Source organism: Esox lucius, chromosome 6, assembly GCF_011004845.1.
Source record: "Esox lucius isolate fEsoLuc1 chromosome 6, fEsoLuc1.pri, whole genome shotgun sequence".
NCBI classification, from domain to species: domain Eukaryota; kingdom Metazoa; phylum Chordata; class Actinopteri; order Esociformes; family Esocidae; genus Esox; species Esox lucius.
In genome coordinates this window covers 22726531-22751666 of record NC_047574.1, presented here as the reverse complement: position 1 = coordinate 22751666, position 25136 = coordinate 22726531, and the positions used below count along the sequence as shown (strand labels likewise).

Sequence of the window (25136 nt, the reverse complement as noted above, 5' to 3'; positions counted from 1 at the left end):
ATCATATGTTTGGAGAGGTCTGTATTTGATGTTGGAATTAGGGGATGCTGGTTCAGCCTCTGTCACCTGTTTCTTCTCTCCTACCATTCCTGGTGTTACTCAAAAAAAGCTTGACATCTTTCTAACTGCACCTGAAATACGATGATGTCATTGACACAACAGAATTACATTGCATCACACAGCAGCGAAAGGTTACTTCCATCCGAGACGGCCTAGCTTTTGGTTTCTATTTTCAAGTTAATTGCACTCACCTGGTGTCCCAGGTCTGAGGTTGGTCAGTTAAAGCGGAAACCCTGGAGTTGACTACCCCTGTTCTACACAAACATTGTGACCCAAAATGCTCTCCGTCTCCTAACATTCAGATTTGACACCTTGTTCATGTATGTTACTACATACCGTTCCGCAGACACTAAGAATAATTTTGAGCGTTCATTTGGGACCATTCTGTCCTTGATCATGCTGCATGACTGTTTTCTGAGCAGATTTACAGATTGGGCACATGAAGCTGACCCATACTTCATCATTGACTGTGAGATTGCATTTTTGCCCAGACATTTAAATTGCATCATTAGTGATTACACATTGTGTGCCTCGCCCTAGTTCTCCACATACTCCATCTACTCCAGGATGCTGTCGGCAGATATTGTGATCTGGTTACCGTCGCCCCCTCTACATCAAATGGCCTAGCCCCTGTTTTCCCATCCCTTACATTCTTTAAGTCAAGAGTTTCCATCTAAAAATAAGTGGATGACACCACTGTATCAATCCACTTGCAACTTCAATAGGGGTCAAAGAGGTTATGAGAGAACTTGGAGGCCCTGTACTGGAGAACCATTGCCATGAGACATAATGGTACTTTTTTACGTTTTCCAAAGAACACGATGACTAAATGGGGTTCATGTTCGTCTGGGTGGAGGTCCTCATACACCGTCAGTGCTACATAGAACTGTCTTCAATGAACTCCGTCCTGGAAAATCCCATGCAGTCTTCAATCGAATGAGTCACTGCTGAGGAGTTGCCCAGGGGTCGCTGGTACTGTTTAACCCCTGCAGTTTGCGTGCAGTAAGGGTATGTCTTAAAAATAGCCCGTGAAATGTTGGTGGTCAGTAACTCAAAGGCGTTATTTGGTGAATAATGGTGCAACTATGTTTTTTTTTAATGCTTGGCTACAGTTTATTGCGCATACTTTCTGATTTATGTACGTGTGTAAATAAGACGGACGTAATGAGATCGAGGACCATGACCACATGAATTTAACATACATTGAAATGTTATTTCCATATTATTCCTCGTGGCGTTTTGATGCATGTTATTAACAGGTCATTATTGTTAGCGCTGTATACAGTCGCATACGCTTGTTTGAACTGCTTAATAAACAGCCTATACTCAGTACTAGCCAACTGTCACTTTGTTGAGAGCAAAATACGCCCAACACCATAGCCGAAAGTTAATGCGCCTTGACTCTTAAGGAATGGATTTTCTTTAGAACCTTAACCACTCCAAACTTTAGGGATCAGCCGCACAAGTGTGTTCCAATAAACGTCCCACTGCTGACGTCATGTCTGTCGGAGATTGGCTGTTCAGTTCCGACACTAACTCCTGCCCTTAACACTGCGAAACTTTTTAAAGTTTTCAATCTCTTCTGGGTAAAGTATTGCACAGACGTAGTCGTAGCAGCCGTAACATCTGCTGCCCTGCTCCCCCTAAATGCGCAGGGATGTCAGTTTAGACTCATAACACATTTTTACATGCCCTATTTGACTTAAACTTTTTAAACCTAAGCATACGTTTTGAGCTCTTGTTTTTCATTTTTGGTTGGAATACAAGGCATAGACGAATATGCTCAGGAATATATAACTTTTTGAGATACACAGGAGTTATTTTCCACATACGGACCGCGCTGTAGAACCATCAGACCTTTAAGAAAATTGTTTTGAAGTTTAAAAAAGTATTCAGTCCATACGCGGATACGGAGAGGATATGGCTTGGATCAGATGGGATCTCTTATTTTCTCTATGTGTATTCATTTCACCGGCGTTTGTGTCCATGGATCAGAGTGGCTTTAGGAGGTACTACGTGTTGCAGCCTGGACCGAGCGGAACAGACAGGGTACATGTGAGTTCCATTTCTTCGCGCTCCGGTGCGGCGGGACAGCCCCAAGCCTACAATGTGGAGCTCACGGCCAGTTACGGTGGCCAGGTCCGAACCCGTAGGATGGGTAGCCAAGCAAACCCTATCCCTTTTCGCCAGGACACACAGTTCACGCAGCATCAACAAGTCATTCGGCACACCAGCCACAACGTTCACCCGAGTCCCCAAATGAAAATGTCAGGGTAAGATGGTTAACTGAAAATACACTTAATTTTGTATGCATTTGATTATAGCCCACTTTTTCTCTTGATTGGGAACAATGTGGTCTGTCAAAAATTGTGTGGTGTATGTGAACATTTTTTCGCTTTTTGTGGAAATATTTGCATGTTTCCCATTTTCACAATATCAAAAACGTGTCTCATTTACACCCGAGCCTACTGGCCTGATCCTATTTTTTGGTCTATTTAGGGTACAATTCCTCCATTACGCATTCATTTAGTAAAGGCACATTAGACCTGTCAATTTATCCACTGTCATTAGTAATCTTATGTTTATTTATATAAAATAATTCCAATAGAAATCAAGCAAGATCAACACTTTATATTAAATTAGTTTTGTGTAGCTGTAGATTTATCTGATGAAACAACTTCAAATACTGTACTTGTTTGAGACATTTTGTCTAAAGTAAGAGTATCAATTAGGAACCTTTTCATGTTGATGCAGGAAAGCAGGACTTAGCATCCACACAGTAGACTGAAACAAAAACAGCCAATTTGAAGTACTCTACTAAAAGGATACCGAATCCTCAAAGGAATTTAAATAATGAAACGAAATGGCCCAGATCCTCTTGTGTTCGGGACCATGACCTCTATTTGCAGATTTGCAGGGCCCCAGTCTAGGCACTCAGATTAGCGGCGACATTCCCACACTCAAAGCACGGGCCACCAGGCTGGGGGGGCGCTCAGCTTCACCTCCCGTGAAAGGAAGCCCTAATGCCAGATCTGGCTCAGTTTTACTGGGTCATCTCGGGCCAGGTCACAGGTGGGTCATTAGGCCCACCGGCATGTTAGTTTTATACAGTCTGAGTTGGTTTTGCGTGTGACAGTTCTCTCTCTGGCTGTTGTTGCAGGGTGAATGTCTGCGGAGGACAGTGCTGTCACGGATGGAGTAAGGCTTCTGGATCGCAGCGGTGCACCAAGCGTAAGTACACACGGCACCTGGCCCAAAATGTTAGCCGCTCATATTGCTCTTCCAAAGTCTTGACCACAGTCTCGAATTTACTGGCACCTCGTAATCTCTTCTTTTGTTCATCACAAAGCACACGGGCCAAAATCCCAGCATTGAACCAGTTTACCTTTCCCTGGTCTACTTGGAAACTCGCCTGGACACACATAGTGACGTGTTTTGAAGGCACCCTTCTATGATTAGTAGTGACAGATTGGAGAACAGCACCTTTCTGTGCTGCTCCTTTTAACCTCGCGGGCAGTGACTGTGCCCACCAGGGAACAATGACGGGACTGTGACGGCGTTCGACCCGTGTAGCGAAGCCATGACAACACTGTTATTGCATAGGAGTGGGCGAGACCGGTTAGGAGCATAATATATATATTGGCTCAGCATCACCATTAGAATCGCTTTTCCTATTGGACAGTATAGCCTTTCCAAGTAGGCCGTGTAAGAGACAGACAGCTCTCTCTCTCTCTCTGCACCTTGTGTCTGGTGGACCTCCTGGGGAAACCAAGGGTTACCTTTTAAACGTTTAATTGGCCCGGCGAGCCTGCTCTACTCGGGTCCGGTTAGCTCGCACTTTAGACTGGGCTCCATTGAGTAGTCTGCCTCTGCCTTGGTGCCGGGGGTACATGTGAATGTCTTCGTTGGTGCTTGTTTGGATGTATGGGCATATGAATACGTCTTCATCGTTCAGTGTTGATTTGGTCGTGGGCCATTAGTCTTGTGATGTCGGCCCGTTTTTTAACATACACGTATTTCTTGTTGGAGTCTTTGTTTCTTTTCTTTAAACACATTGGAATTTCCACTGCTCCTTTGTGTCCAGTCCCCTAGTTGCCCTTCTCTGGATGGTCGATGTTGGATGTGGGTGTGATGGCATGCATGAGGGTATCGCTCCTGTTTACATGGGAACGGGAAACCCTGTGTAAGGTTTCTGGAAGAGAATCAGTAGTGGACTTTCCTTCAGTACTCCATGGCTTTGATTGGTCCTTTTGATGTCAGGAACATAGTGCAGTACTTCTTACTTGAGCCAGATGTTGGAATCAGGGGGTGGATAGTACATTTTTAAGATTAACAGGATTCTCAACAACTGCTGTATGAAAAACGTTCAAAGATCTGTGTCACTAGATTTATTTTACTGTACAGTTGCTATTTCTGGGAAAACGGTAGAATTTTCTTGAAATATTCTTCTTTCTAAGTTTATCCTCAGGTCATTCAGTGTTCACTGCTCATTTGTAAGATTTTCCACTGGCTGTGATTTTAATATTTACAGTAGTAAACCTCAAGGGATGAATCGCAAGGAGACATTTTCTCTGTGATTATCATTAATCTACGGCAATGAATTGCTTTAGACAACTCTCATAAATGTGATGAATAATGCAACTGTGACTGATTAATTAGTGTCACCCGACCAATGCAGATACTTGCCTTTTCCCTCTCATTTCATTCTTTTCATTCTGCTTGATTTTTCCTACATGGAAAAATATGATAATAACTCACTGCTGTGCTGCTTTCAGTCATGTATCTTTTATGGATCGTTCTTCATCTCCGTATATGTCTTTAGCCCAATTTGTTTTTCGGGAACAGCTCTTTTCATTTCCCCACCTACCTTGTCATGGAAGATAGACTAGGTTGTAAATCCACCTCCTAAATGTTTAATGGAGTTTGATTTCCAGGACACCCCAACACCCCCACCCACCCACCCTCCATAATGAAAATGCCAACAAAAGGGTTTCTTAATAGATTTTACTTTTGTTTGTTCTGGCAACACTTAACACGTGGCCTGCTAGCATGCTGAATAAAGTGCTCTTTCACAACCCCCAGCCTCCTACCAAGGCAAGCCCAGTTTTTTAATTTTTGCGGGTAAGCTAGTAGAAGCTGTGAAAATCTTACCACGCATTGCCACTAGGTTATTTAATCCAGGGTATTTTCCATGCAAAGCCACACACAATGCATACTCGACTTCATGTGCATTTTAGGGTAAAAGTAGTTTGTTGTAACACACTCCTTGAGTGAGGGATATTGAGAAAGATGACCTATTTAAAACAAGGCATTTGGCCTCGGCCGGGCAGGTTTAATCATGAAGCTGTTATTGACATTTCTTATCATGTGGCATCATTCTGTAACCATGACACAAGTGTTGAAGATGTTATACATGTTTTGGGTCTGTTTATTTATTTGTCTTGCCATTCAGATATGCCATTCAGATCATTTCAAGAATGTTTTTCAGATACAAAAAACTCCCATATGTCCTCCTAATTGACTATAATCAAATAAAGATTATAAACATCCCAAGTATTTATTCAGTATATTCCTGATTCTGAGAGAACTTAGACTTGTCACGTGATTATTGAATGGCTGAATAGTGCTTACCTTTTAGACTAGATTTACGACATCTTCCCCAGAAATGGATTTTTTCGTAATAATAAGCCTACGATAGGTTAATACATGCCCCTTGCTCAAAGTGACTTACAGTACAGTGAATGCATTCATTTTTAGAATGTTTAGGCCTCTGTGATCCCTGTGGGAATTCAACCCACGACCTTGGCGATGGCAGCTGTATGCTCTTACCAACACTCAGCTGTGTATTAACACTGAAGCTGTCATTTCCTGTACCTATTCTATCTTTACTAACTGCCGACCTCCGAGGTTTGTCTTTAATATTCCAGATGTCCACCTCTGCACACAATATGCCCGAATAACCATATGGCCTCAAGTTCAATTCAAGAGGAACAGAATAAAAAGACAGGTGTAGAAATGAAAGATAAAGAGATTGACTAGAGTTTTACTTTTGTTTGTCTGAGAGAGACCTGTGTTAGATGGTGTTCCAGATCCCTCAGGGCTTCGGGCAGCAGCACCTCCGTCAGGTTCAACCCCCTGCTTCCTCTGGAGTCTGTCGGGGCTATGCGCAATGTGGAGCCGCATGGTAATCGCACGCTCTGAAAAGCTGCCCGGTTCGTTTCTGCCTTAACTGAGTGCAACCCCGAAGTAGGCAGACTGGGCCAGACAAAACAGAACATGAAAATATTTCACTTCAGCTTTGCTGCACAGCACCGGAATATTTCACAGTGTTATGAAGAGGCTGCTTGACCCCCCCCCCCCACCACCAAATTAAGATAGTTATGTTACAGGTTCAACCGTTTTATATATGAATGTTTTGTCTGGCATGACCCTTAAAGCACAGGATGCTGTTATCGATGTGATGACAAGGGGTGAGTTGATAGTCCAACCTGTAGGAGAAATGCAGTAGACTGACTGTAGCCTGTTGAAACCCAATGTTTTATAATCTCACACCTTCCTGACCAGGTAAAATACAGCTAATTTTTTGTTTATTCTCTTTGTTTCATACGATTACACAGCTTGACATACCTAATATCCTGTCTCACATTTTCTATATAGATTTCTTTGGTTGCTCAGGGCCGCCAGGAATGCGTGTTTAGTCTCTGGATCTCCTCTGTACGCATGCATACCATACATTTCAATCGCAAGGTGCCTGCCAAGCCTAGGTGAGCACGACTTGGCCGTCTTTCCTGGAGCCAGAGGGCCAGAGCAGCCTGACTCTTATCAGGGACATCTGTTCATCTGTCAGACTGTAGACAGTGGATGGATATGTGTGACAAGAAAGACTGAGGACACTAAGCAGTGCTCATCTCACCTCACCTCCTGCAGGTTGCTGATTAGTCGACTGATTGAGGGAAATGTCTCTGGCTGCTGTCATTTTGCAGTGCCCATTCAGATCCCCTGGATCTATAGCGTTAGTTAAGTGGGCTGAGAACCAAGTGTGGGCACAATTGAATGGCAACAGGAATGTCTTAATCGACTCCGCTCTCCACATGCTTCAGTGACCCACGGTGTCTGGCCCTTGGCTGGAAGTTGCTTCTGCTCATTAATGGACAGCACAGAATTCAATGTGGTCTTGTGTCAACCCCAGTAATAAACACAATAATGAACTGTCGTGTATATAGAAAGGGCCATTGAGGCCCAGGGTCCCTCAGTGTACAGAGTGGCCAGGTGATCTGTCTCTGTCCTAGATATTGTACAGGAGGTGAGCAGACAGAAACAGTTTATGTTGAGTAAAAGCATGAGCGAGGAGAAAGATGTCACAGACAGACAGAACAGTCGTCTTCAAACACTTTTCAAACCTCATATCCACACCTCTGTTGCACTCTTTTGGACCTGAAATAAATAACACCAAACTTTCGGTCACCCTGTCTTGGGAACCAGTGATTTCTGAGGGATTAGTGTGGACGGGCTGTTGGATAAGGGGTTATTCATGTCCCGTAACACTTGCATGGGAACTTCTGTGTGGAAAGTTAGAGCGACTACCCATTGTGTATGTGCATCCACTGGTCTTGGAGTTGTCACATGCTGTTGTGCCCTGATTTCCCCATGTTCTTAATATAGTCAACACAAATTCATGTCTGTATTCCATGACAACTCTGGCAACGCTCCCTGAGAGCCAACCAAGCTGTAGTCTAATCAAAGTAGGACGTCACTTTCCTGCTGATTTATTTTCCCTCCCCAGCTAACACTTAAATCAGCATCCCTTACACCATACCCTTGTCCCAGAACAGTGCTGTTGAGTAGCCCCGCTTTGGCCTGTAAGGAAACTATATCGCAGCTGAACTAAAGGTACATTGGCGAAAAAAATTAAGCAATGTACTTTACTAGGAAAATAAGTCTTTCCAGAGTGGAAAATTAAAGTATGGGGTGTGCAGAAACCCAAACATAATTCAGCATGAGCGATGTATTCTGTGATGTAGCCACTCCCTGAGGCCTCCGAAGGTCTGGTCGGTGCTGAGGGATGGGGGCCAGCAGTAGACACCCACAGATAGGGAGAGGGATGTCTCTAAGGCCTTGAGTGGTGCTTGACTTGCTTTTTGATGCGGTTTCCCGTCGCTCCCATTAATCACTTTCCCAAATCAAAAGAAGCTAATGAGGTTAGTAATGAGATGAGTGTGGTGGAGCCGCAGCCTCAGGGGCCCCCTGTGGGCCCCTGTGGGCCCGGGAGAGACAGGTCCCTCGCTTGGCCATTTCCTCTCATGCTTCGCATGCACCTGTGGCCAAAAGCCAGAAGGTTTGGGACACGTGATTATTTACCGGTGATTGCATGGTTGTTAATATGTCTGGTTGTCTACATGGGTCTGAGGGCGGAGGCTTTGGTCACTGTGGCTGTGAGGCAGGCTTTGTAGTTGAAAAATGACAGTCCTAGTACTGTGCCTTTAGAGAATAAAGCCCAGTGTTATTACGGGCTACCTGCCAGCCTCCTGAAACAACTCACACACACATCATACGCTCGCACGCACGCATGCACACACACGCACACACACAGTCCCTCTCACTGTTGCCCCAGCCCACCACATATGATGTCATTACGCCGGGGACTCCGGTAATTGATTGCAGGGCCTCCGCTTGAGAAAAGCCCGGTCAACCTCTAAGCTTTTCGATGTGTGGGGGGTACATTCGCCGTGTGTGGAACCATGTAGGTGGTGTTTTTATTGGCTGCTAATAACGACACATAGAGAGGCATGGGAACACTTTTCTCTGACTCCGATTGTTCGGGAATTAGGTTCTGTCGCAGAGTTTCTATCCATGTGGCTCTGCCTTTTCCAGAACAATTAGATTATTATGAAAGCTAAGTACTTGAGAGAGTTGTTAACCTTGAAAAAACAGAAGATTAATGTTTGGTAAACCATTCATTCATGATACATTTGTCCGGAATTGTACATTACATCTGGTTTGAGTAATGAGTTAATGGCACCTAAATGAACCCCCCTTTCTAAGTTTCCTGGATAAATGTCTGAAATACCAGAGGCCTCCCTGAGATGACATCATAAAAGTGGCATTTAACAGGGGATATTATGTCCGCGTCTGGAGTTTGTGTACAGTATGGCTGCGTGTATACAAGCATGTGTCTGTGAGCATGTACACACTGGTGTCTCTCTCTCGCTCAATTTCTGGTTCTCCTTCCCATGTTTTGTGCTGCAGCCAACTGCCTGCCCCAGTGCCAGAACGGAGGAATGTGTCTGAGACCCCAGCTCTGTGTCTGCAAGCCGGGTTCCAAGGGCAAAGCGTGTGAGCAGAAGACCATGCCCACCACCTCCTACCCGTCCCAGCCGGGCAACGGCCACACCAACGGGCAGAACGTGGTGCCTCAGCGGCCTATTCCCCAGCAGGGTTACCCTCAGGCCAGCAACATGGCCCAGATGACCTTGTCCGTCAATCAGTCCCCCCACCTGGTCCGGCCCCAGCAGTGAGTATTCTCTCTACGTGCGCAGCGTATGGTTGATGAGCCACCACTGGCACCCGTGTGTTGTGTTGAGCAGTATATGGATGTTATGACAATGCTCGGAGTGCTTTGGTTAAGCCATCCCTCTCTTCAGGTCTGTTTTAGTTTGGTGCTCCTCGCCGTTTGTTAATAGTTGGAATGGGAGTGATGCGCACTGTCAAACAAAGCCTGATTTGGTATGATGGCTCATATGTAAATAATCATGCAGGAACCCTGCCAGTCCCCACAGTGCTCCAGGAAGACAGCGAGTCCTCCGGCCCGTTCTACATAGCAATTAGAGTAATTGGAACACAAGTAGTGTTTCTTTGAGGGTTTTCTCAGTGGCCTTTACCCTGGATTCCCTCAGCCGGGTTTGTCAACTGAATACGGTGTCATTATCACCATCCATCCAATCGCTCGGCGGGTTTTTAATGTACTGGGTTTGAGACGGTGATAACTCCTGCTGCGGTTGGCTGTTGGTTTGTTTTTCCTGTCACTACGGTAGGCTGCTGGAAAATTTGCAATCGCATCCGACACGGTGCAGGGCCTTTGCCTTGTCACGAGTAATCGGAGTGAATGCAGACTTTGACTAAATCTCAGTTTCCACTCGAATGTGGGGCAACGTGTTGATAGGAATGTCAAAAATGTCCTCGCGTTGGGTCCAAAAAAAATTGGCACCGGTTACCCGGTTCTGATATTGATGAATGATATTTAAAATGTTAATGAATCCATTTTATGTGCTGTGTTTTACGTGTGTTCACTGTAAAACGTCTGAGGTTTTTATGTTGCTCTAGCAGTGTAATTGCTTCCAGATCTGTGTGCTTGAAAGCTGCTCCCAATTTCCATTGGGGATATATTTCTCACAGGGAGCTATTCCCCCATCATTCATGGGAGCGCAGGGACATGTCATTTGATATGTCGTGAAAGAAAATCAGCAGGTCAGTCATTCATAATCAGATCAGTTAGATACGCAGAAGCAGCAGCGTTAATTAATTTGTGCAGTTTGAAGACTTTTCCGACCAAACTTGATAGATATGTTGATAGGAAACCCTGAGATTTTTCTGTGATTAATGGATGACTGGGAAAACGGCTGATGTCAATGAAGCCTAATCCCCGGAACGTGACAAATGTTCTGGTTGTCTAGCCAAACACTCTTCCTCTGTACAGATGACACATGCCCTTTTGCAATGCCCCATTCCAATAGAGGGTTGTCAGGCAGAGGAGTGTGGCTCCTTGACTGAGGAGATTTAAATGGTCAGACCTCCACAGTGATCTTCCTTAATGAGTTAACCTGTTTCCAGGCTTTGGTTTATTTAACCTCTATGCTGAAACGGCTACTACAGGATTTTTTGTACCAGTGTTTTTTCAGTGTCTGGCATTTTCAGTATTGTTTGACAAATTACAATATGATACCTATGGACTGAGGGTGTGTAATATGCATTTGTAATTTTAGTTATTTCGATTGTGTATTAGGCCTTGGCCCTATCATTTCATTCAAACACATAAATCATGTGAGACAGGTTAATGTTACTGTAATGGCAAGGGTCAGTAGGTATAGCCAGACGACGTAAAATGTCATGGCTAAAGTTGTGTGTGAATGTGCCTTTGTTCAGATGCTTTTTCTCATACAAGAACACAGATACACATCAGTCCTATGTAGCCATTTGTTCGAGAGGTCTGTTTTGAGAGTAGGATCAATGGACCTCAGTGTCTGACCTCATAGAATCCCCAGACTACCCTCTTGAAGACCTTCAAACAGTGGGGGATTTGTTGGTAGGGAGTGCTGAGAGAGATCAAAGTGTGGTTGAAGAGGTCTGGTTTGGGCTCTGCCTTTTCTGGAGCTGTTGGTCCTCCTTTATTCAGTGTACAGGAGAGGAGAATTGTATGGCCAACACAACTGTGTGCGTGTGAGTATGTGCGGGCATTCATGTCTGGCTTCAGCAGCTGCACCAAAGAACCAGTTCCAGACAAGAGAACTTGAAGGAACGCTACTGGTCGTGCCTAAAGGGGCCGAGAAAACCCCCCATGTGCTGTCAGAGGGAAATATACGTGCTGTTGCAGTTTGTACTTAATTTACTCAAGGGATGAAAAAAGAGGGAAACTAGACGAGTGAAGCGACTGGAAGCAGAGACGTGCAACACAAGTGGCTCTTTAGCCTCCTTCCTTCTTACAGCCGCTGCCTTTAACAAGTCCGTGTTACATCGTCTGTCCGTCTCCTATTCACTCTAACGTCTACATTAGAGCAGCAAGGTTTAAGGACATTCACTAAACACATACTTCACCTGTGAGGACCGTTAGACTCTGAATGCACGTCTCTGCTAATGTAATGGACCTCTGTGGTCAACACTTATGGAGAGCCACTGTACTGTACGGAGTGTTCCTGGTGTGGGCTTTGACGTATTTCATCTCCAGCCCTGGTGGTTCTCAGTGTCCTGACCCTTTGACAGGACTCAAACATGCAAAGTGTTGGGTACTCTGAGTTTTTGAGAAGGACATGCCGATTGTTGGATTGGGTCAGTGAACTCCATTAGTAAGGGCTCTGTTAGTGTCTGTTACTTTCTCCTTCTCTCTTTTCCTGCCTTTGTCTGAGGAAACCCAGCAGAGCCACGTGTCATGGGCCAACATCAGCTTTAAATTCTTCATTTCGAACATAAGTGGTCCTGAAATCATATCTGCTATAAACTAATCATTCCCTAATCTGTAAAACACTAGTCCTTACACATGCGCCCCTTCTTCACAGGAAGCGCTTCTACTGACCTTTTGTGGGGTTAGGGTCAAGGGTGGCTGGGCGTGTAAGGAACGAAGGACCTCACCTCTTAGTACCCATGGGGGTAGTGGCTGACTCAGAGGGAGAAGTATTGACTGATGAAACACTCTCTGTGCTTCTCCTCCTCCCTCTCTCACAGTGTGAGCCACAGACTTCCTGTGAGTGTGCTAATGTTTCCAGCTCCTTTTACTGTATGTGTGTGTACTGTGTGTGTCTGTGTCTGTGTGACGCAGGAATTACTTTGTGGTGCCAATATATTCCTAGTTACACCCAGGAAGTTGGCTATTTCTCGTCCCGCTGGTTTTCATTGTTTTAAAGGAAAAAATGCAACCGTATCCTAGCAGCAGTTGAGTAGAATCCCTCTGGAATTAATTGAACAGGATGAGCTCCAAATTCTAAGTGTGCAAGGTGCTTGCTCTTGGTATTGAGACAGAATCAACTAACCGCATCAGGGGGCTGAAATATGTGGATATCCTCCTCCTTTGTCTCTCTCACCCTCTCTCACTCTTTGTTTCGCTGTCTCTTCCTCTCTTTCCTTCACGCTTTCTCATCTGGCACAGTTGTGCTGATAAACTAGGAGTGGGCTCTGTTTAAGTTCACTGGGTTCATTACCGGTAGAGAGTAGTGTGTTGGTTCTCATGGGGAGGACTTGGAATGGTACAGTAGCATGGGCTGATGGTGGAGCATGTGAGCGCGGCCAGAGAATGTAAGTGCTGAAGGCCGAGACTGCACAGGTTCACCCCCTGTCAATGATCTGTTTATATAGAAATAAGCAAGATCTTCGCTCAGATATTTCAGACTGCCAGGCTCTTGTAACCCTTCCTTGGATATAGTGAAACGTAAAATGAAATAAAAAAAGCGATTTAATTACACAGCTGTTGCCAGCACACCCAGTCTTGCCAGATATTTTGTTGAGACTGGAATAAGATCTTATGTTTATAAATTCTCCCTTTCCCTCTCTCTCTCCCACTACATCTACCCTGACTTTTCATCTCTCCTGTTCTTTCTGGCATATTTAATGCTTAGCTGTAGTAGACGCTATTGTATTTACTCTGAGTAACGGCATTTAACACATTCAGTGATAGAAAGTTTTTAGTTTCACACTGATGGCATGATGCCTGAACATGTTTGCTTCAATGTTTTTCTCCCCACCACCATCCACCAAAATTCTGTATCCCCAAACAACATATTACTATTCAATGTTATGTCTGCTCCAGTCACACAAAAAAGCATGGACCTCCCATTAATCTCACAATGAGGAAAATCCTCTTCCTTTTGTCTATGTTTTACACACCATTCTTATGCTACCAGTGTTAGTTGGTCTCAAAACCTTTTGATGTCTGAAGTCACTTGTTCAGACTAGAGCCAGGTTCATGTGGAAAAGATAAGAGGAACAAAGACTAGTAGTGTCTCTGGTGTGCTTCAGCATTTTGTCTGCATGATTAAAATGTACATTTAAAATGTTCTATCTGCTACACCAGAAACCAGCCAACGTATTATTTCCATGAAGAATGTACACATGCCAGCCATCAAGAATCAAACGTTGGTGGTTCTTGAGCTTGGATCCTCCAATTGGACGCAACATGGGCAATGTAGCTTCTTTAATTGATTTCAAAGTAAGTGTTTCCTCAATGGCTGATGGCAAGACCTGAAGCCAATGGCTGTTTTGTAGCCATGCCATAACTTAAACCTTGGCTGTACCGTTGAGAGTGCAACAGCTTAAATAGATATGTGTTAATGGCAGTCTGTACCCATTCTCTTCAGAGCCATGCTCTCTCCAACCCGAGCATCTCATGTAAACACCATCTTTTCTCTGTGGGTTTTGTCTTAGACTAGTGCTGTAAAACAAATTAATTGATCTATTATACAGCTCCGGAAAAAATTAAGACTTTTTGGAAAGGAAATAAAAAGGTGCAGTGGTCTCTTAAATTTTTTCCGGAGCTGTATATTGATTTTTTTATGAAATGTACGTTAATGAAAACATGTCTCACCCTCAGTCATAAATAATAGAACATTGGATTGGCACGAAATTCGCAATCACAAAAAATGTGGAAATTAGTAAAACACAAATATGAATTTCCAAAATGCTATGCAAAGCATAACAGCACTATACATATTTACCACAGGATAGAACAGCCTCCGAGAGCTGGTCTGGTTGTCTTATTACAGTTACTGGATTGTTAAAATAATCCTTAAAGGGACATTATGCCATATTTCCTTGCATCTTAGAGCAACACCCCAGCACATTCAAACTAACTCTCTCGTCCGCTTGGCTAGCTTTACTGTCACTTTTGGTGAACCAGCTCACAAAAGCTATAAAACTGATTGATTTGAATATTTTTCAACTTGAAAAAGCTGTTTAGATAAACATTATTCATTGCTTGCCTTCTTAATCTAAATGGGAATTGAGTGATCTGTGTAGACTGTGGCATGTCTTTTGTTGAATGATAGAAATTCTGAATTTTAGGATGTACGTTTGCATTCACTGTAATGGAGAGAGGCACTTGGAAAGTAAACAGGACATGAAGTGTACAGAGTCCAGGAGGGTGTTTCATTAACAACAAAGAGAAGGCAGATTGAAACACAACTGTAGTGCTAACCGCTGGGCGGGGTTCTGTTCCAAAATCTTCCCTTCTTTCATCTGGCCAGAGCTGCTTCCCCTGGGGCCTTTTTATCTTCTTCCTAACTCCTCAAACAATGGCCGCCAAGTTTGCCTTCAATGGCCCTATTTTGCAGCCCTGGGCCAAGTGGTTCTCCTTGGGGCGTTGGCCCACGCTGATGCAGGGGAGGGCCACATGCGTGGCACTGCACCCAAAATCATTTCTGGTATGTAACTGTTGTGGACATTTTCTTAAATTGCTATGCAGAAACACTACATAATGCCCATTGAAAAAGGTAGGGCTTCAAACGTTTTTGGAGAACAGGCAGAGACTTCCAGGGTGGACGCTGGTTCTACCGTTGAGGTGTCTGGACAGTGAAGGGCTTTGACTGGCCTGGGGAGGAGTTGAGGTGTCTGGACAGTGAAGGGCTTTGACTGACCTGGGGAGGAGTTGAGTTGGGAAGGCACAGAGACTAGTGTTACCAGAACAGATAGCCTGGGTGGGGATGTCGGGTTTCAGCATAGCCGGTGTTTAAAATGAAACATTTGCTTCCTTCAGTTAATTAGCTAGATGATCAAGCAAGTTGCATCTTTATTGATATCGGTTAAGTTGCATCTATAATGGTCTTTGTAATTGGTCAGATGCTCTAAGTGCTGGGTCTAAATGTGTAAATGGATGAGTTTGAAACTGGAACAAAGAGCTCCACCCTCATTCAAAATTACCATCAAGTCCATGGGCCAATTATCCGCTCCCTTAATGAATATCCAAATGTGCAAACACCTGCATATTACATTTCTGTCCAAGGCGCTAAACCTAATCCTGATCATCAACTCATTGTTTCATGACAGATATTCAGTACCATTTATGCCTACGTAGTCTGTCCACAAGAGGTTACATCTTCATATGATCCAGACAATTCATATTTTAAGTTAAATGGAACACAAATATTTATCTTATTTCAGTCACTGGAAGCTGGCTCCTGTAGAGGCTCTTCATCACACACGACAAAGCGATTCCAAATAAAACTGTGTTTAACGTCTTAGATGGAAGCTGGCCGCCTTGTTCACAAGGGCTATGTATGGGAGTTCTGATTGGTTCTAGGTTTAGCTGTTCTGCCAACAGTGTTTAAATGTAGTGAGATGGATTTGCAGTGGCTGAAAATAATAGTTTACAGTGGGCACTTACTACAACAAAGGGCTTCTGTTTCCGTATGAGAAGGCTGGGCAGAGCCTCTTGAGAGAGAGGCAGCCTAAGTAGGTAGCTTTGCCATGTGTCGTCAAGTATTTAGGGGAGTCAGCAGAGCTGGGCCAGGGAGACACCAGCCCACCAGGACCTCTCACCTCTCTTCTTTGGGGAGGAGGTAAAGAGATACCCCCTTCTATACTAGGAATGGGGAGCGATGAGAGAGTTAAGGGTTGAAGGGTTTTCACCACTGACACACATGCCCACTTACACTCACGATTACACAGACATACAGACACACAGACATACACACACACAGACATACACGCGCACACACACACACACAGACACACATTTGTTGTATATAGGCTTTACTCACACCACAAGGGGTCAGAAAGGAACTTTATTTTTACTGAATTCCAAAGCTAGTGTTGGTTCTTTGTCTCTGGGCCAGTAACAAAGTTTGAACATCTTTGTCTGGTTTTTGTGTCGGATACAACAGCACAAATTTTGCCATGTGCAACAAACTTAATAGATGTACAGTGGATATAAAAAGTCTACACACCCCTGTTAAAATGCCAGATTTTTGTGATTTGTCACAAATGAGACAAAGATAAATCATGTCAGAACCTTTTCCACTTTTAATGTGACCTATAATGTGAACAATTCAATTGAAAAACAAGCTGAAATCTTCGAGGGGAAAAAAACCTTACAATAACCTGGTTAACCAATTACATTCAAAATCATGTTGAATAGAAGTCTTTACAAACCTGCATTCATTTAAAGTGGAATTTTCCTGACATTTTCTTAGTTGCATCTCAGAGCAAAAGCCATGGTCCGCAGAGAGCTTCCAAAGCATCAGAGGGATCTCACTGTTAAAATATATCAGTCAGGAGAAGGGTACAAAAGAATTTCCAAAGCATTAGATATACCATGGAACACAGTGGAAGATAGTCATCATTAAGTGGAGAAAATATGGCATGTACCAAGAACTGGACGTCCCTCCAAAATGATGAGAAGACGAGAAGAAAACTGGTCAGGGAAGCTTCCAAGAGGTCTACAGCAACATTAAAGGTACTGCAGGAATTTCTGGCAAGTTTTGGCTTTGTGCTACATGTGACAATCTCCCGTATTCTTCATATGAATGGGCTATGGGGTAGGTTGGCAAAACTGAAGCATTTTCTTACAAAGAAAAATATCCAATCCCGGCTGAAGTTTGCAAAAACAAACATGAAGTCCCCCAAAAGCACGTGGAAAATGGGTTTTGGTCTGATGAAACCAAGATTGAACTTTTTGGGCATAATTCCAAAAAACAACCCTGCACATCACCCAAAGAACACCATACCCACAGTGAAGCATGGTGGTGGCAGCATCATGCTTTGGGGCTGTTTTTCTTCAGCTTGAATCGGGGCCTTAGTCAGGGTGGAGGGAATTATGAACAGTTCCAAATACCAGGCAATTTTGGCACAAAACCTTCAGGTGTCAGTTAGAAAGCTGAAGATGAAGAGGAAGTTCACCTTTCAGCACGACAACGACCCAAAGCACACATCCAAATCCACAAAAGCATGGCTTCACCAGAAGAAGTTTAATGTTTTGGAATGGCCCAGCCACAGCCCAGACCTGAATCCAATTGAACATCTGTGGGGTGATCTGAAGAGGGCTGTGCACAGGAGATGTCCTTGCAATCTGACAGATTTTGAGCGCTTTTGCAAAGAAGAGTGGGCAAATATTGCCATGTCAAGATGTGCCATGCTAATAGACTCCTACCCATAAAAACTGAGTGCTGTAATAAAATCAAAAGGTGCTTCAACAAAGTATTAGTTTAAGGGTGTGCACACTTATGCAACCAGGTTATTGTGAGTTCAGCAGTTTAGACATTAATGGCTGTGTTTTTTATGTATTTCTTTTCCGCCTCAAAGATTTCAGTTTGTTTTTCAATTGAATTGTTCACGTTATGTCACATTAAAGGTGGAAAAAGTTCTGACATGATTTATCTTTGTCTCATTCTTTTACATCACAAGAACCTGGCATTTTTACAGGGGTGTGTAGACTTTTTGAATCCACTGTATGCTGTAACAAAATTGTGAAAAAAACAGGCAATATTTTGATAGCAAATCAAACACAAATAGCAAAACAAAGACAGGCAGTCTAAATAGTGATTCTATGTTTTTTTGTCGTTTTTATTGCAAATATTGCCTAAGGAGGCAGAATGACCGGGCCTTGCGAAACAAACTCTGGTTACCTGCGGCTATGGACAAACTGTGAATGTCACTCATGTGCTGTCTATGAAATAGTGTGATACTTGGATGATCATTGCAAGTATTGCCGTGGGGGGGCTTTTATTTTTCAGCATCTTTGGCTATGATATGGCAAAGTAATTATGAAGTTAACATCATCGTGAATTTAGTACCAGTGTTTTGCCCCAATGCATCCTAAAGTACTCTACAAAACCGTTGAAGGGGAGGTTCCGCATCTGATAAATGAGACAAAATGGCAGTGGTGGGAGCAACACCTAGCTATGTAAAGTGTGTAAAGAGAACACTTGCAGAACATGATCAGTGCTAAGAGATACATACGCTGTATTACAGCAGTACATGTGCACTGGAGGCAGTGGCTCCAACCCCTGGAAGACCCTATCAATTACTGAACAGTTGTCATTTCAGTCATAGAAATATTCATCAGAGATTTTACATATCTCTTCAAACCACTACAATAAATGACATGTACATGCCTTTTGAGCTTATCAAACTCATCTTTCCTTTTCTAGTGATGCTATGGTGGGGTCTCCAAAATGGATTTTAGCACTGTCATCTCCCACATACAGTATTTTGGCATTAAGGTCAACTTTTGACTCTATCTACCAAGAGAAATTGTATAACAAACTATGATTCAAATCAAAATGTGTTTTAAACAAACGGAGCAATCAGCTTACACATGCTTTCTCATACACAGGCCTGTGCTTGTGGTCACACGTATTCACATACTCTGTGAAACCAGAATGGCTATTTAAGAAGTGTGCTGGAAAGAGGTGGCTATTTCCGAGGCTGTCACATTCTGTTTATTTATACTGTGTCAAGGGGTCCGTGGATAGACTATGATCCGTGTGCGGAGTGACTGTTCCTCCCCTCTTCCTCCTCCCCCTGGCCGTCCCTCTGTTGTTCCCACGCACAGTGGCCTTGCTGGAGCCCGGCGAGGAGTAAGATCCCAACACCTGGACTGTCACTCCGACAGGAGCAGCGTTTCCCATAGCTTTCAAGGTTCAACCCCACAATGATTTTTCAAAATGTAGTGCTTGCTCTTTTATGATTCAGTGTCTTTTGAAATGGTGTGCTGCAATTTCTGTCCAAGTCTCTTTTGGAAAATAAAAGGTTGAATGAAATCAATAAAAACATGGCTCTCCCACAGAGCTCTTACATGGTACATTAACTAAAACCCTTACTTCCTGTGACCCGGCCCATTCTAGAGGACAGAGCTTCTTCCTACTGTATATGTAAGTTATATCCTGCTCTTATTTGATCACCAGGGTAATATTTGCCCTGTAAGGTAGGGTGAACTTTGGCTTGGTTTCATGTGTTATCCAGGGTGGGATATTTCACCACTGCTATGCAGTCACAATGGCTCATACTGTAGGCAGCAACTGGGTTGCGGTACTGAAGTGCTATCTCCTCTAGCTGTGACTTCCTACTCTAAGAGAAAAGAGAACATGTGACGGATTGTCCCCTCTCAGGTTTCTCGGCACATGATTGTTGGAAGCCTGGTAATCTCTCCTGGTGTTCCTTAAACAATAATTATTCTTGGAGAGGCAAGGCCTTCTTTTTGGCCTTTGAAATGTATCAGTCATGCCTTGTAAAGATGAAGAAAGCCTCTCTCATTTCATTTCCCCTCAATTTAAATGGGGATTAGCGGCTTGTGCCTTGCCAGGGTTCTGGTGAAAAGGGTGGAATTTGCGTTAATGTGGTTGAAACTGACGTAAGCGATTATTAGGGGACTTTATAGTCAATTTGATTCTCGACCAAAATGCTTTCATTTTGATTTGCTTTCCCTCTTTTTCAAAGAATTTCAAAGGGGTCTATCCTCTGTCAGGAATCCTCTTTTCCTGATACTTTCATATTATTTTCACAGTTTGTGTGACCACTGAATTGATGTGTTTGTAAAGAGAGAAATTATCATTAGTCCTTATGTTGTGCATTGTTAACAGCCCTGGATTCATTTCAACAATCTCCTCGCTATCTCTCAGAGTTTCAATCCCTTGGACTAAGCAGAGATAAGCTGCTTATCTTTAATAAAGTCATACAGCATGATCAGAATTCAGAGCACATTCACCATGTGACTGCAGGAAAGCTCTGGCATTTACACTCTCAGTAGATGGCCCACTGTATATATCTGACCTATTTGGAAAGATAAATTATGTGAACTATGCCTCTAACTGGTATTGGGCAATTATATTCCGCCCCTCTGTTTGGAGTTTAAGTATTAGATGATGGAATTGCCAGTTGTTCCCTAAGCTAGCTGGCCAATCAGAAAATAGTATAGATCAGTCTATTCACACTGACTTTATTTTTACCTCCACGCTTGCCAGAATAGCAAATATGATACTGCCTATTTTCACCACACTTCAGCTACAAAGCGACTCAAGGCCCCTGCTGTCACAATGCATGCGACCTCAGCAAGCCTTGCTGAAGACGAGAAAAAAATGGTGTGAGTAGAACATCTATTTGGATAGCCGTGTGCCGTCCTTTGAGTCTCTGCTCCAAACCCCATTTCTGAATTTGACTGCTACGATGAATAATTCCACCTGTGTGTCTGGTTCTGCTGAATGATGATGCCGTCCCTTCATTGTGGTATTTAATGAGGCGTAGAAATCGGACCTCACAGTGAGCCATTCCACTGTAGCCCCCCTCTGTACCTGCTGGCACCGAGCCCAGAGTAACGTGGATACTGTCATAAAGAAACCACCCCAGCAGTCACCCACTAACGTAGATTTTGGCTGGAGCAAAGGCACCTGTCATCATCTAGTGGAGGCGGGCCCGTCACTGCTGAACCGTCCGACGCGATTTAAGAGTTTACGGTTCACCTCTCTCTCGATTGGCAGTGAGTTGTTGTCTCTCTGTTTTCCGCCGCTGTAGCCTGGCGGCATTGTGGTGTCCACCTCTTCCTGGGGTGTCTGGGAAGCCGTGTGTCATTACGCCCACTGAGGCTCAGTAGCAACTCAACTGGCTGAGGTTGGCACTGGAGCTGGGGACTGTCGGGGATGGACGGTAGGACCACCCTTCGTGAAATAGGAAAGCCCTTTGTTCTATCGATCCTCCACAGGGGCAGTCTTACCACAATGGAATGTTTGGAAAGTGAATGTTATTCAAAGACTCCTGTAGTGCACTGTGACAATAGTAAAAGGCCTTTGTAACGTGACCGATTATTTGGTATGTTCTTTTCAAAAAACCTTTTGTTTATCGCTGGATGCATTGGCAGTAATTCATGAAAAAATATGCTCTTATACAGGCTGTTATTCCTTAACTTTTGTTTTCCTGTCTGTGTTTGCGTCCTTGCAGCCCCAGACATAATATTGTATCTACATATGTTGTCTTCATTGCTTACTTTTTTTTTTGTGGGGACGTTTTATAAAGTAGTCCTGCACAGGTGCTGAACACTTTAGGTTCGCTTACTTGTTTGTTTTGTCTTGAAATACAACCCAGTCTCCGTTTTTGAAGTCGGAGCTGTAGAAAGGTATCAGAAGTGAGCCTTGGTTTTTGGTGGGTTGGCTGGTCTGTCCAGACTTCTGTCAAACGTCCTCTGAAAAACCTTGGTAGTGTTGTGGTAGGCAGTGTAGAGTAAGGGGAGGACAACTGGTACTGTATCACATCCGTCACAGCCGGGATGGAGGCTGGGACAAGCAGCCCCTAAAAATCATGACAAATCTTTGCTTTGATGGATGTTGTCTGCGAGACGCTTACGTTTTGCCAACTGGTTTCAGCACTCGTTCCACACCAGCATTCTTCAATAAGTTTTGTGCAGGAAAACCACATCACTTGGGGAAGGAGGGGAAATGGCAAGCACCCATCAGACCCTCTCCCCACAGTGAAATAATTTGTCCTGCAAGTTGTTTGAAACTGTGATTTGTATCAGCTTTTCACCACCCCAATGTTTTGATGTTGTCTCAAGGCCAAAAATTCCCTACATGCTACTAGGGGGTTTGTTAAGTTAGCGAGTTCAGAGAAGGAACTTTACAAGAACAGCAGCATATCGTTACTTTCTGTACAGTAAGTAATGATTTTATTCATAGGTCTGTTGAAAGGACAACCTTGATTGTAAAAACGTTCTCCCATTTTTTTGTATGTTTTCACAGTTGTTTTTCTTCTCTTCAGCCCAACTGAAGCTTGGCTAGCAGGCCTAAGTGACTTATGGTCTTGTATATTAGGAATGATACAACAGAACCTTTACACCTGGGGTAATGGAGAATAGGTGGGTTTTATGCTATAGGCCTATCTCCATATATTAAACAGTACAACTTATAAGCAGCTGTGAACTCAGTTTCTCACAGTAAGGATCAGCTTTTTAAGTCTCTGGTCTGGAAAGGAGGCCATATTTTCAGGAATATTTGCTCAGAAATAAAAGAAATGCATTAATTGGTTCTCTTTCTTTTTTTTTTTTTTATCTCAGTTAACCATGCCTCCAAAATCACATTATAGTCACACTTCCATTGGATGTCTACAGCGTTCTTTATTAGCTAAACTTTTTGAATAAACTACTGGCTCCATGCGTGTAGATTCTTATTTTATGTTACATTTGGAAAACATTCCCCCACATTCTCATTGGAGTCAGTGGTAGTTTGCCACTGTTTTCAGGTGAGGTAGGACAATTTGCAGAGACTTGTTCTAATTTCCAACAATGCAGAAAATGGAACAAAACCTGGGAGAAAAACTTAAAAGGTATTTGAAGGGTTTGATGGTTGGTATGGTGTTTTTTGCTGTGGATTTTTCAGATTTTCCCATTAGGTCAGAGAGGTTGAGTACATGCAGTATCATTGTTTGGATTTGAATATTCAACAGTTGTAATGGGTGAGGATTTAGCTTGGGTGGCTGTCCCTGTGGTTTTGAATGTGCAAAATACAGGGACGGATACAAGGAACAGAAACAACCAGTAAAAACACAGCCCCCTTCATTATTAATGCATCGTGCTGACAACATCAAAACAACCACTACAGACTCTCTGAAAGGAGGAGCATTTGAGTTGGGACTCAGCCTGGCTAATTCAGTTTTTCTTTTTAAGTATAAGTGTCTAATCATGCCCAAGATAAGGGGATCCTGTACAGCACACAATCTCTTTGATTTTCTATCACTGCAAGAGTGCTTTTCTCATTTAAATTATGGGAAATCCTCTGGATTTTATTGTTGGAGATACTACCTTTTTTGTCATACTTTTGTTTGCTCTGTGATAAGAGTAACCCTGGGCAAAGTCTCTCTTGGCCCATCTGGGCCCTGGTGGTATCGTCATGTCGAATGTGGTTGGTTGGTGAGCCATAAAAAAAAATAATACATAGATTTGGAAAGTTGTTTTGGGGAGGCAAGTTAGATCAAAGAATTGCATTTTTCCTATAGTCTGACCTCTTACTCACATTGATCTCAAGTTTTCTCGAACTGTGTGGTTGTCCATCCTAGATGGGGAAAAAACCCAACTTTTTCAATGTAGGGTGCTCTTTGCTAGCTTGCGCCAGGACACCATTCAGTGCTATTATTATAAGTGTTGGTTTGGCCATATTCTGTCTAATAAAGAAGATAATTACTGTCACTTTTTGTGATGTGACCGGGGCTGGAATATGTTTCTTCTTTGTTCAAACACATTACATCAGGCAGGCATTTGAGCATGGCAGGCGCTGCAGATTAGATCACCGCAGGGCATTTGGAAAGAGAGACAGGAGAGAAAGACAAGTGAGGACAGTTGCGAAATGCTCTCTTTCTCAATTCAATTCAGTTCCATTCTCACCCTCTTTGTCTTTCTGGCTCTGTCTCTCTCTCTTTTGTATTTGAATATGTCTGGCAGTAAGTCTCTATTTCATATCTTCCTTTACCATATTCTTCTACCCTACCCTCTCTGTCCTCTTTGGAAAAATGTCATTCTCTGAGTTCCGGATGTCTGTATCTCTTGTAAACATTTTGACGTTACATTTTGGGCCACTATCAACAACAGATCCAACAACAATGCTCCTATTCTACAGTGGCCAAAGGGAAAAGACAGTTGCTTCCATTTAGTCATGCTCCAATGTAAACCAACTTTATCCTAGCCCAGCTAGTCCTCATAGGTGCACTAACAAGCATACCAAATATTTTACATATAGGTCTGCGATTACATGTTACAAAGGCAGGAATGCACTGTATGAGCTGAAGTGTTGGGTTTCTGGCCACAAAGAGCTATAAAGAATGTCAGATACTGCAATTGTGGCCAATCAAACGCAATCACATGGAAACCCATAAACAGTAAATTACAGAACAAGGCAAATAATGGCCAGCTATGCACACTGTAGAGTATGGCCCACACTTGCACTTTACAGTCCGAGTAGCAAAGAATGCTATGCATGGTCCAGTTGCAAAGAAACCCAAATATTGGTTTGTTGTGACAGTCTGCACACCACGACTGTATTGGCAGATGAAAGGCGTCGCTCAATTGCAGAAGTTAAACAATTCTCACCCAGTGAGGGGTAGGGTGTAGGGGGGGTCGGTGGTGGTGGGGGATGAAAGCAGAGGCTGTGTTTGGCACCTGATGCTCCCCTAAAGGCCTCTAAACAGTTTACAAGGACACAGCCATCGAGCATAATTTTCCCAGGTCGTTCTATGTCTTTTTGTGTGGCAAGGACATTTAAATATGTGTGCATACATATATATACAGTGGGGAGAACAAGTATTTGATACACTGCCGATTTTGCAGGTTTTCCCACTTACAAAGCATGTAGAAGTCTGTCATTTTTATCATAGGTACACTCCAACTGTGAGGGACGGAATCTAAAACA

At 43.4% G+C, this 25136-nt stretch overlaps 1 protein-coding gene across 4 annotated transcripts in view; it reads left to right on the top strand.

The window, feature by feature from the left end:
- The first annotated feature begins 1633 nt into the window (after positions 1-1633).
- ltbp1 (latent transforming growth factor beta binding protein 1) overlaps positions 1634-25136 on the top strand; it is a 99799-nt gene continuing 76296 nt past the window's right edge. For 2 of the 4 annotated variants that reach the window (XM_020047408.3, XM_013134217.4), the window contains exons 1-3: positions 1634-2333; positions 3221-3291; positions 9307-9571. In XM_020047408.3, coding sequence (XP_019902967.2) covers positions 1981-2333; positions 3221-3291; positions 9307-9571 — 689 coding nt within the window. In that variant the 5' untranslated portion in view covers positions 1634-1980. The remainder of the gene's footprint in view (positions 2334-3220; positions 3292-9306; positions 9572-25136) is intronic. The other 2 variants (XM_020047407.3, XM_020047406.3) reach the window with 1 other exon arrangement.